Raw genomic sequence first — 13,136 nt, forward strand, 5'->3', positions numbered from 1 at the left:
GGCATTCGACAGGGTCCACTGGGGATATATGATGCAGACACTTAGGAAGTTTGGGTTCACAGGCCCCATTCTCTCAGCCATCTTAGCCTTGTATTCCTCACCATGTGCGCAAGTCTATACTTCCGGTATCCTTTCCCTTTCCTTCCCAATTACCAACGGTACCAGGCAGGGATGTCCACTGTCCCCCTCTATATTCAACCTCCTCATAGAGCCTTTAGCGGAAAAAATTAGAGCACACCTAGGTACACCCGGATTTTCCTTATCAGGTAAATCACACAACATTAATTTATTCGCAGACGATATCATTCTTCTTTTGACATCACCACATAGATCCCTAAGATGTGCCCATGATATTCTTACAAACTTTAGTCAAGTGTCATATTATAAAGTGAATTTCTCAAAATCCCTAATCTTGGGCTTAAATATCCCTCCATCCCTCAAGTTGGATCTACAAAAACGATTCCCTTGTACATGGAACTCATCTAGCATCCCGTATCTGGGATTACAAATAACGGCCGACCCCTTAAAACTAGCAGATGCCAACTACAATCCGCTGATAGACAAAATTAAGAAAGAAACAAAACGACTTACTAAAATAGAATTATCGTGGTCAGGACGATTAGCTTCCTTTAAAATGCTCCTCCTTCCCCAGATTTTGTATGTGTTTCGTACATTACCGATCCCACTCAAGAACACCCACCTCCAAATATTAAACTCTCTCCTCGGAAATTACATATGGGGCTCCAAAAGACCAAGATGCTCTAGAGCTATTCTAGTTAAACATAGATCAATAGGAGGAATGGGCCTGATAGATATTAAAGACTACCATCGAGCATCTTTGCTTACCCAACTCAGATGTTGGTTATCACCATCCCCAGATATCCTCTGGTACAACATAAAACAAGCCCTTAGCCCAACCCAAGATCTCTGAATGCTCTTACTACTTGATACATGGATACCTTACCCCCTAAGATCATTACCACTAACTATTCCGGCCTCTCTATTAGCATGGAGAGAACTCCACAAGACACCCCCACCCCTAGCCAAAAGCATAAATATTCCTATCCCAATCACAATCTTAAACCACGCTATACCATACTCCAATTTCTCAAAATGGTCCTCGAGAAGTATATCTCTGATTGCTGACCTATATATCAACAACACGCTTAAATCATTCAACGCACTGATGAAGGAATACTTACTACCCCTAGCGGACCACTTTAAATACAGACAACTTGTCCATTTTCTAAAATCTCTAAAATCAACCCACATACTTATACACGACTCAATATGGCAAATCTACACAAAAACTCCCGCTACACCCAAGGGTATTTCCCTATTTTACAATTTTCTTCAAAAAAAAATCTACCTTCACGAATCTACCACCTTTTCTAAAGTGGGAACTAGAATTGGGGGAATCCTACACCGATAGTCAATGGGAAATTGCATTCAAAACCATGTACAAGGCAACTAGATGTGTAAATCATTGGGAACTCTCCCTAAAAATAGCTCAAAGATGGTACCTCACGCCCTATAGATTATCTAAATTCTCCTTCTCCAACTCACCGTTATGTTGGAGAACATGTGGGGAAGTGGGTAATATCTTACATGTATTTTGGTCGTGTAAACATCTCATCAGCTTTTGGAGAAGTATATTTAGGTGTATATCTCGTATCACAGGAATACTAAGACCACCAAACCCTGGCCTAGCACTGCTAAACTTGGGTATTGAAAATTTCCCTCCTTGCTTCCGAACAGTGATCACACATATACTCCTGGCTGCTAGATCACTAATTACCAAAAACTGGAAAACAAATATCGTACCCAATGTATCAGAAGTCCTTGCAATAACACAAACTAATTATATCTTTGAATCATTAATAGCAGCTAGAACTGAACAAAAACCTTCCTTTGATAAACATTGGAAGATATGGTCGGATTGGTTTATAGATAGTTAGAAAAGATTGGTGCGTCAGGGATATATCAATGTCCTGCAAGCGGGTGGCTACTAGTTTTTGAAGTTTTTTGAAATTTGTTGAAATAATGCTTCACAAAGTATTCACCCCTCACTATGCCTCAGCTAACTTTGAATAGTTACTGTAAAATAAACATACCTACATCACTCCATCACCTCTCCCTTTCCACTAACCCCCTTCAATTCCTTGCCCTACTCTTCCTCCTCTCCCCCTTCCCTCTTTTTCTACATTCTCACTCTATTGTCTCATGGAAATACACTATGTTACATAAAGTAATATCTCATTATAAATGACTAACAAGGTAATAAGATTGTTAAAATCATTCACCCTCTACAATGTATACTTGGAACCTGTCTCAAATTCATGTGTGTTCTCATGTTTTGTACTTTACAAAAAACTTGTACTATGTTTTGTACTTGAAAATCTTTAATAAAAAATAATAAAAAAAAAAAAAAGACATGGATGAGCAAGTTTGGGGTGGAGGAACTTGACTGGCCTGCACAGAGACCTGGCCTTAACCCGATAGCATATATTTGGGATGAATTTGTGCTGAGACTGCGAGCCAGATCAGTGCCTGACCTCATAAATGCGCTTCTGGAAGAATGGTCAAACATTCCCATAGACACACTCCTAAACCTTGTGGACAGACTTCCCAGAAGAGTTGAAGCTGTTATAGCTGCAAAGGGTAGACCAACTCAATATTGAACCCTATTGGCCCCAGACACTGCTTTCCGCTATGCCATCAATGTTTGGGAATATTTTTTTCTAATGTTTACATACCTTAGGCATCCTGAAGCGTTGCACTTCCGTATTACCTTGCCACAGCGAGGTACGTCATATCCTCCCACCCATTTGGGATTGATGACACATATATCCCAGTAGCTATCGGTCAACTGGGATCTTCCGCACTTTGCCGAGTGCGCCTCACTTTCTTCACACTGTGCAGGCGCATGATTAGGAGGTGAATGCTGGGTAGCCAGCTGCACTGTATCCTGGGAGAAAGTCCGACCGGCTTCAGATGCACATACTGATGATGGATGCCTACAGAATTGAGAGGAGACAGTGAGTCAAATTGCATTTACAAGGAACACAAACAATTGCATATACAGCTTATACCAATCTGAATAGCATAAGCTGCAACTATCATGGGGGTGCTTTAAAAAAATGACTGGAGCTGCGCTTTAAGTGGGGAATAAGTATATATTGTCCAGTGGAAGAATATCATGAGGAACTCCACCAAACCTATTGCTGTTCACAAAAAATTGGAATGTTAGGTTGGGTGGATTTTAGAGTAGCTTGGCAACCTTCGTACATACTGTAAGGTGGCACTAGAGGTATGAACAGTATAGTTAGTGACCTCATGGAATAAGACCAGCCCTCCAGAAACACGAGGTCCATGGCTCAACAAGGGTCCTCTAAAACTGCATTATAGTTTCAATCAAATTTTGTTCTCCTGCAGAAGTTGCACCGATATATACAAGCTTCATACTACTTTTCTGAAAACACTTCACATCAATACTTTAATGAAGACGGAGAATTTGTTACACAATATGTAATCCAAAACCATTTATTAGTCAACAAAACTATTCTCACTAACGATGTTGGATTATTTGAGCAATCTATTTCCAGAGGACAGAGCATTTTTATCAATGCAAGTTTAATAAAATGGAAGAATCACCAAAAAGAGGTAAGATTAACCACTTCACTGGAAGCAGTTCGGAAGCATTCACCCCCTTCCTGACCAAGCCCTTTTTTGCGATACGGCACTGCGTCGTTTTAACTGACAATTGTGCGGTTGTGCGATGTTGTACCCAAACAAAATTGATGTCCTTTTTTCCCCACAAATAGAGCTTTCTTTTGGTGGTATTTGATCACCTCTGCATTTCTTTTTTGCGCTATCAAAAAAGAAAGAGCGACAATTTTGAAAAAAAAAGCAATATTTTGGGACATACTAAACTGCTTATTGGGATGATGGGATGATTGGATTATTGGCTGCAATACTCAAAACTCTCACTAGATGTCAGTGTAATTTATACACACACAGAATTATTATTTTCATGGGGATTATGGGTGGAATATCATGTTAACACCTAACAATGAACATATTAAAGCTATTTCTGATAAGAATATGCATATAATTATTTTTTTACATGGGGATTATGGGTGGAATATTACAGTTAAACATTCCTAGTAGGGATGAGCTTCGAGTTCGAGTCGAACCCATGTTCGACTCGAACATCGGCTGTTCGATCGTTCGCCGAATTTTGAACGATATGGGCCGTTCGCGCCAAATTCGTGTGGCGCATCACGGCCCATAATTCACTGCGGCATCGCAGTGCATTGCTTGCTGATGATTGGCCAAGCATGCACTATGACCCGCATGCTTGGCCAATCACAGCGCCGCCTTAACAGAGAGCCGTAATTGGCCAAAGCCAAGGAGGCTTTGGCCAATTATGGCTCAGGGGATTTAGTACACGGCCCACACTATATAAGGCCGCCTGCACGGCGGCCCTGTGCAGTGTGTTCCGGTGTGCTGAGAAATAGAGAGAGAGAGAGACAGTGTCATTTCATTTGAGTTAGCTAGATTAGGCAGGACAGTCAGTCAGTTAGCTGCACTTAAAGTGTATTGTGTATATATATGCATCCCAGGTGTTGCATATATATATATATATACACTGTATTCAGTTTAGCTAGATCTGTTCCTGTTATCTTCTGGACTATTTACATTTAGTGCAGTGCGTCCTGCTCACAGTGTTCAGCTAGATCCGTTCCTGTTATATTCCAACTGACAGGCAGGCTTGTCTTGTTACAGTATTTTGAAGAAAATTGCTGGTGTTCTTTTGATCCTATTAGTACCACAGTCAGGCAGCTAGACTATTTACATTTAGTGCAGTGCGTCCTGCTCACAGTGTTCAGCTAGATCCGTTCCTGTTATGTTCTTACTGACAGGCAGGCTTGTCTTGTTACAGTATTTTGAAGAAAATTACTGGTGTTCTTTTGATCCTATTAGTACCACAGTCAGGCAGCTAGACTATTTACATTTAGTGCAGAGCGTCCTGCTCACAGTGTTCTGCTAAACCTACAAGTTAGTGGGGTGCGTCCTGCTCACAGTGTTCAGCTAGATCCGTTTCTGTTATCTTCTTACTGACAGGCAGGCTTGTCTTGTTACAGTAAATACAGCTACCTGAAGAAAATTGCTGGTGTTCTTTTGATCCTATTAGTACCACAGTCAGGCAGCTAGACTATTTATAGTTAGTGCAGTGCGTCCTGCTCACAGTGTTCTGCTAAACCTACAAGTTAGTGGGGTGCGTCCACCTCACAGTGTTAAGCTAAACCTACAAGTTAGTGGGGTGCGTCCTGCTCACAGTGTTCAGCTAGATCCGTTTCTGTTATCTTCTTACTGACAGACAGGCTTGTCTTGTTACAGTAAATACAGCTACCTGAAGAAAATTGCTGGTGTTCTTTTGATCATATTAGTACCACAGTCAGGCAGCTAGACTATTTACAGTTAGTGCAGTGCGTCCTGCTCACAGTGTTCTGCTAAACCTACAAGTTAGTGGGGTGCGTCCTGCTCACAGTGTTCAGCTAAACCTACAAGTTAGTGGGGTGCGTCCACCTCACAGTGTTCAGCTAAACCTACAAGCTAGTGGGGTGCGTCCTGCTCACAGTGTTCAGCTAGATCCGTTTCTGTTATCTTCTTACTGACAGGCAGGCTTGTCTTGTTACAGTAAATACAGCTACCTGAAGAAAATTGCTTGTGTTCTTTTGATCCTATTAGTACCACAGTCAGGCAGCCAGACTATTTACAGTTAGTGCAGTGCGTCCTGCTCACAGTGTTCTGCTAAACCTACAAGTTAGTGGGGTGCGTCCTGCTCACAGTGTTCAGCTAAACCTACAAGTTAGTGGGGTGCGTCCACCTCACAGTGTTCAGCTAAACCTACAAGCTAGTGGGGTGCGTCCTGCTCACAGTGTTCAGCTAGATCCGTTTCTGTTATCTTCTTACTGACAGGCAGGCTTGTCTTGTTACAGTAAATACAGCTACCTGAAGAAAATTGCTTGTGTTCTTTTGATCCTATTAGTACCACAGTCAGGCAGCTAGACTATTTACAGTTAGTGCAGTGCGTCCTGCTCACAGTGTTCTGCTAAACCTACAAGTTAGTGGGGTGTGTCCACCTCACAGTGTTCAGCTAAAGCTACCTGTAGAAGGTTGGTGGTGTTCTCATACTACAGGCAGGCAGTTGATTTTGCTAGCTGCAGTATCAGTACATATATATATATATATATATATATATATATCCCAGCTTAGTGCAGCTACAGGCCATTAGTATGTCTGGAAGGCCAAGAAGGAGAGGCAGACAGTCACAAGCCAATAAGAGAGGGCAAGCAGGCTCTGTGACTAGTGCTGGTCGTGGAGACGGTGCATCCTCATCAGCACGTGGCCATGGGACACGCTTGGCCTTTTTTTCGGCAGCTGGCCATGTTGAGCCTCAACATGCGGAAGACTTGGTCGAGTGGATGACCAAGCCGTCCTCATCCTCCTCATCCTCTCTCACCCATGCCCAGGGAACTTTGTCTGGCAAAGCAGTGGCCTCTTCCCTCGGCTCAATGTCATCAGTGACTCCTTCCCTAGCCCCACCATGTCCTCCTGAGGAGTCCCTCGAACTGTTTGACCACAGTGTTGGGTACATGCTCCAGGAGGATGCCCAGCGTTTGGAAGGCTCTGATGATGATACTGAGCTCGATGAAGGCAGTAATACGAGCACGGACAGAGGGGGTGCCCAAGAAGGACAGCAATCTGGCAGTCATGCTCCCCCTGCTGCAGCATACTGCCAGGTTTGCTCCAGTGATGAGGAGGGAGGGGATGATGAGGTCACTGACTCAACGTGGGTGCCTGATAGGAGAGAGGAGGAGGAGGAGGCGGCACATCACCAACGAGGCAGGATGCCCTCCAGGGGCCAGCCTAAGGGCAGCACATTGACTGCATCACACCCCAAAGCTCCACATGTGCAGGGCGCTGCAGTCTCTGCGCGTTATTTAAAAAGTTCTTTGGTGTGGGCCTTTTTTGAGACGAGTGCATCAGATCGCACCGCTGCTATTTGCAACATATGTCTCAAGCGTATCTCGCGTGGCCAAAACATCTCCCGCTTGGGTACCACATGCTTGACCAGACATATGTTGACCTGCTATGCAGTTCATTGGCAAGCGTATCTAAAAGACCCACACCAAAGAACAAAGAGGACCTCTCCTTGCTCCTCATCAGCTGAGATTTCCAACCCCACTAGACCTTTAGTCCTCTCTGAGACCTGCACTGAGAGGAATGAAGGTGTAGAATTAGGTGTGTCACAGCCAAGTACTTGTGGGCAATCTGATTTTGGTACACCAACGTCAGATTGTACCAGGCAAATTTCCCTGCCCCAGCTGCTGCACCGCCGAAAGAAGTTTGCTCCCAGCCATCCACATGCCCAGCGGTTGAATGCTAGCTTGGCAAAATTGCTAGCACTTCAACTGCTGCCTTTTCAGTTGGTAGACTCTGCCCCCTTCCGTGAGTTTGTGGAATGTGTGGTTCCTCAGTGGCAGGTACCCAAATGCCACTTTTTCTCACGGAAGGCGATTCCGGCTCTCTACCAGCATGTGGAAGGCAATGTCCATGCCTCGCTGGACAGGGCGGTCAGCGGCAAGGTGCATATTACCGCTGACTCATGGTCCAGCAGGCATGGACAGGGACGTTACCTAAGTTTCACGGCGCATTGGGTGACTCTGCTGGCAGCTGGGAAGGATGCAGGACAAGGTGCAGTAGTGTTGGAGGTTGTTCCGCCACCATGCCTCCAAAATGCTAATGATTGTGACACACCTCTCTCCTCCACCCCCTCCTCTTCTTCTTCCTCCATGGCCTCTTCCTCGGAACCAGCGGTGCTCCGTAGTCGTTCAAGGGGCTACGCAAGTACGCAGGCCAAAAGATGCCATGCGGTGCTTGAGCTGGTGTGCTTGGGGGATGGGAGCCACACTGGGGCAGAAGTTCTGTCAGCTCTGCAGGGGCAGGTTCAGAGGTGGTTGACGCCACGCCAACTTAAGGCAGGAATGGTGGTTTGCGACAATGGCACCAACCTCCTCTCTGCCCTCCGACAGGGACAAATGACCCATGTGCCCTGTTTGGCTCACGTCCTTAACTTGGTGGTGCAGCGGTTCTTGGGCAGGTACCCGGGCTTACAGGATGTCCTGAGGCAGGCCAGGAAAGTCTGTGTGCATTTCCGCCGGTCATATAATGCCAGTGCTCGGCTGACGGACCTCCAAAAGGAGTTTAACCTGCCCAAGAACCGCCTAATCTGTGACATGCCCACCAGGTGGAACTCAACGTTGGCCATGCTGCAGCGGCTGCACACGCAGCAGAGGGCCATCAATGAGTACCTGTGCGACTATGGCACCAGGACAGGGTCAGGGGAGCTTGTTTTTTTTTCCCCACGCCAGTAGGCCATGATCAGGGATGCATGCACTGTCCTGTCACCATTTGAGGAGGCCACGAGGATGGTGAGCAGTGACAGTGCATGCATCAGTGACACTGTCCCCCTTGTCCACCTGTTGGAGCACACGCTGCGTGGAATAATGGACAGGGCACTTGAGGCAGAACAGAGGCAGGAAGAGGAGGACTTCCTTAGCTCTCAAGGCCCCCTTTATCCAGACAGTGTTCCTGCGTGCCCGCCGATCACACAGGAAGAGGAGGAGGAGGAGGAGGAGGAGGAAGATTGTGTCAGTATGGAGGTGGAGCCTGGCACTCAGCATCAGCAGCAGTCTTTAAGGGATCAGTCCCAAGAAACACATGGACTTGTACGTGGCTGGGAGGAGGTGGCTGCGGACCATGTCGTCCTTAGTGACCCAGAGGACTCCGGACCGAATGCCTCAGCAAACCTACGCTGCATGGCCTCCCTGATCCTGCAAAGCCTGCGTAAGGATAAAGTAATTCGTGGTATCAAGGAGAAGGACCAATACTGGCTGGCAACCCTCCTTGATCCACGTTACAAGGGTAAGGTTGCGGACCTTATCTTGCCATCGCAGAGGGAGCAGAGGATGAAACATCTTCGGGAGGCCTTGCAGAAAGGTCTGTGCAACGCGTTCCCAGAGACTGGGAGGTTACAAACTCCTGTTTCTGGACAACGTGTTGCTGAGGCTTCGGTCAGTCAAAGAAGGAGCGGTGGAGAAGGTGGCCGTCTGACCGATGCGTTCAGACAATTTTTTGGTCCGCAGCCCCAAGGTATGATCGGTTCCAGCAACCATCGCCAGCGTCTGTTTTACATGGTGCAGGAATACCTAGGGGCAAGATCAGACTTGGACACCTTTCCCACCGAAAATCCTCTGGGTTACTGGGTCTTGAGGATGGATCACTGGCCAGAGCTTGCACAGTATGCAATTGAGCTACTGGCCTGTCCTGCATCCAGCGTTCTTTCGGAACGCACATTCAGTGCTGCTGGAGGCGTGGTAACCGATCACAGGGTGCGTCTGTCCACTGACTCGGTCGATCGACTGACCTTCATAAAAATGAATCAGTCTTGGATCACCACCAGCTACCAAGCACCTGATGCTGATGTAACCGAATAATTTTTTTTGAAATCTCAGATCCCTTCAAAGACTGCCTATGCTGATGCTGAGTGACTATCCCTGAGTAATTATCCTCTTCCTCCTCAATCATCACGCTGATAGCTTGTAAGAACATTTTTGGTTCTGGGCGCCACCACCAGTGCCTAAGGCACAATTTTTCAGCCCCTGTTTAACAGGGGCGTGTAATTACAATTTTTGATGTAATACTTTGCAGCAGGGCTCGTTCCTGCATTCCAACTAGAGTGTCTGTGAGGGGTTGCAGTGTTGTGGCACCAGCACCAGTGCCTAAGGCCCATTTTTTCTGCCCCTGTTTAACAGGGGCGTGTAATTACAATTTTTGATGCAATACTTTGCAGCAGGGCTTGTTCCTGCGTTCCAACTAAAGTGTCTGTGAGGGGTTGCAGTGTTGTGGCACCAGCACCAGTGCCTAAGGCCCATTTTTTCTGCCCCTGTTTAACAGGGGCGTGTAATTATAATTTTTGATGCAATACTTTGCAGCAGGGCTCGTTCCTGCGTTCCAACTAGAGTGTCTGTGAGGGGTTGCAGTGTTGTGGCACCAGCACCAGTGCCTAAGGCCCAATTTTTCAGCCCTTGTTTAACAGGGGCGTGTAATTACAATTTTTGATGCAATACTTTGCAGCAGGGCTCGTTCCTGCATTCCAACTAGAGTGTCTGTGAGGGGTTGCAGTGTTGTGGCACCAGCACCAGTGCCTAAGGCCTAATTTTTCAGCTCCTGTTCAACAGGGGCATGTAATTACAATTCTTGATCTAATATTTCACAGCAGGGCCCTGTGAGGGCTTACAGTGTTGTGGCCACAGCAACACCTAAGGCCCAAATTTCTGCTGAGTATATAGGGCAGGACCCTACTTTCAAACAACTAACTTATAAACGACTCCTACTTGCAAACGGAAGGAGACAACAGGAAGTGAGAATAAATCTACCCCTAGGAAGGGAAATTCTCTCCTGTAAGAGTTAATATGGGAAAAACATTTCTCCTTTCCACTGATGCTTTCCAATCCATTGGGACAAAAAGTGAGGTGAAATCTTCTGAAGAGGAGGAAAGACAGCAAAACAAATGTCACAGGGGTGATAACCCTTCCCTATGTTTTCCAAAAAGCTTAAAAAAGATTTTTTGGCTGGAGCTAAACACGTTAAAAATGTACCCGTTCAAAATTACAAAGAGATTCTACTTAACAACAAACCTACAGTCCCTGTCTTGTTTGCACCGCCTGTATACTGCTGTTCAGAGTATATAGGGCCTGGTGGCCCCACACCTTTCCTTATTTTAATTTGGGTGCGGGGTTCCCCTTAATATCCATACAAGACCCAAAGGGCCTGGTAATGGACTGGGGGGTACCCATGCCGTTTGTCTCACTGATTTTCATCCATATTGCCAGGACCTGACATTACATTAAACCCGCAAGCAGTTTAAAATGAGATTTTTTCCTTTAAAAATGACATTTGGTGCAGGGACTGTTCTAAACACGGGAAACACGCATCACTTTACAGGCATACTATAGACACCCCTCAGGTACGATATTTAAAGGAATATTTCACTTTTTTTTTTTTTTACTTTAAGCATCATTAAAATCACTGCTCCCGAAAAAACGGCCGTTTTTAAAAGTTTTTTTTTGCATTGATACATGTCCCCTGGGGTAGGACCCGGGTCCCCAAACCCTTTTTAGGACAATAACATGCAAATTAGCCTTTAAAATGAGCACTTTTGATTTCGAACGTTCGAGTCCCATAGACGTCAATGGGGTTCTAACGTTCGTGCGAACTTTCGGTCCGTTCGCAGGTTCTGGTGCAAACCGAACCGGGGGGTGTTCGTCTCATCCTTAATTACTAGGAACATATTTAACCACTCCAGCCCCAGAAGATTTGGCTGCTCAATAACCAGGCCATTTTTAGCAATACAGCACTACACCACTTTAACCGCTTGCCTACAGAGCACTTTCACCCCCTCCTGCCCAGACCAATTTTCAGCTTTCAGCGCTCTCACACTTTGAATGACAATTACTCAGTCATGCAACACTGTACCCAAATGAAATTTGCGTCCTTTTTTTCACACAAATAGAGCTTTCTTTTGGTGGTATTTAATCACTAGTGGGTTTTTTATTTTTTGTGCTATAAATAAAAAAAGACTGAAATTTTGGTGGAAAAATGCCTTTTTCTTTGTTTCTGTCATAAAATTTTGCAAATTAGTAACATTTCTTCATAAATTTTGGCCAAAATTTATACGACTACATATCTTCAGTAAAAATAACCCTAATTAGTGTATATTATTTGGTTTTTGTGAAAGTTATAGAGTCTACAAGCTATGGTGCAAATCATTGAAAATTGATCACACCTGATCACACCTGATGTACTGAAGACCTATCTCATTTCTTGAGACACTAACAAGCCAGGAAAGTACAAATACCCACAAAATGACCCCATTTTGGAAAGCAGGCACCCCAACGTATAATCTATGAGGCATAATGAGTCTTTTGAACTGTTCATTTTTTTCCAGAAGTTTTTGGAAAATGTGGAAAAAAAATGAAAAGACATTTTTTTTCCACAAAGTTGTCCATTTTTAAGATATTTTCAACACATAGCATGTACATAGCAAAAATGAAACAAAAATGCATTCTGCTACTCCTCCTGAGTATGGCGATACCACATGTGTTAGACTTTTACACAGCCTGGCCACATACAGAGGCCCACCAGGGAAGGAGCACCTTCAGGTGTTCTACAAGCATAAATTACACATCTCATGTCACGGACTAATACTCACCGAGGCCGAGATGCCGAGAGCGGCTTGCCCTTACGACCATGCGCACCCAGACCCCTGAAGTGGGTACAGAGAGCTGGGGGCACGCGGAGGCACAGGCTTCCGGGAGGTAGGAGGTCCGGAGATTGGAAGCGGGTGCTCTGGGATCTGTAGGAGGGACCAGAGATAAGGACTGAGTATAGGCAGAGGCAGGACTGTAATTATGAGCAGGGGTCAGATGTGTAGCAGGCAGATTACACAGTAGGAAGTCCGTTAATGCAGGCAGAGGTCAGGGTATCAGACAATCGGGTGGAGACAAGTCCGTTACACAGGCAGAGGTCAGGGTATCAGGCAATCCAGTAGAGTAGTGGTTAACAAGCTAAGGTTCAGTACACAGAGCAGGCAGATAGTGGGGCAATCCAGCAGAGTAGTGGTTAACAAGCCAAGGTTCAGTACACAGAGACAGGCAGATAGTGGGGCAATCCAGCAGAGTAGTGGTTAACAAGCCAAGGTTCAGTACACAGAGACAGGCAGATAGTGGGGCAATCCAGCAGAGTAGTGGTTAACAAGCCAAGGTTCAGTACACAGAGACAGGCAGATAGTGGGGCAATCCAGCAGAGTAGTGGTTAACAAGCCAAGGTTCAGTACACAGAGACAAGCAGATAGTGGGGCAATCCGGTAGAGTAGTGGTTTAACAAGCCAGGGTTCAGTACACAGAGACAGGCAGAGATCAGGGTATCACAGGCACAGGGAATCAGGGAGAGCTGACGATGAACCAGCAACCCGACTGGGCGCTGGAGCCGTCAGAAATAGTCTC

General features: G+C 45.6%; 1 protein-coding gene across 1 annotated transcript in view; it reads left to right on the plus strand.

Annotated features, from left to right (window-relative positions):
• LOC141112908 (vomeronasal type-2 receptor 26-like) overlaps positions 1-13,136 on the plus strand; it is a 60,421-nt gene that overhangs the window by 18,039 nt on the left and 29,246 nt on the right. Inside the window, exon 4 of the mRNA XM_073606011.1 lies at positions 3,436-3,663. Within this exon, the coding sequence (XP_073462112.1) occupies positions 3,436-3,663 (228 nt within the window). The remainder of the gene's footprint in view (positions 1-3,435; positions 3,664-13,136) is intronic.

The sequence above is a fragment of the Aquarana catesbeiana genome, linkage group LG11, assembly GCF_042186555.1.
Source record: "Aquarana catesbeiana isolate 2022-GZ linkage group LG11, ASM4218655v1, whole genome shotgun sequence".
Classification (NCBI taxonomy): domain Eukaryota; kingdom Metazoa; phylum Chordata; class Amphibia; order Anura; family Ranidae; genus Aquarana; species Aquarana catesbeiana.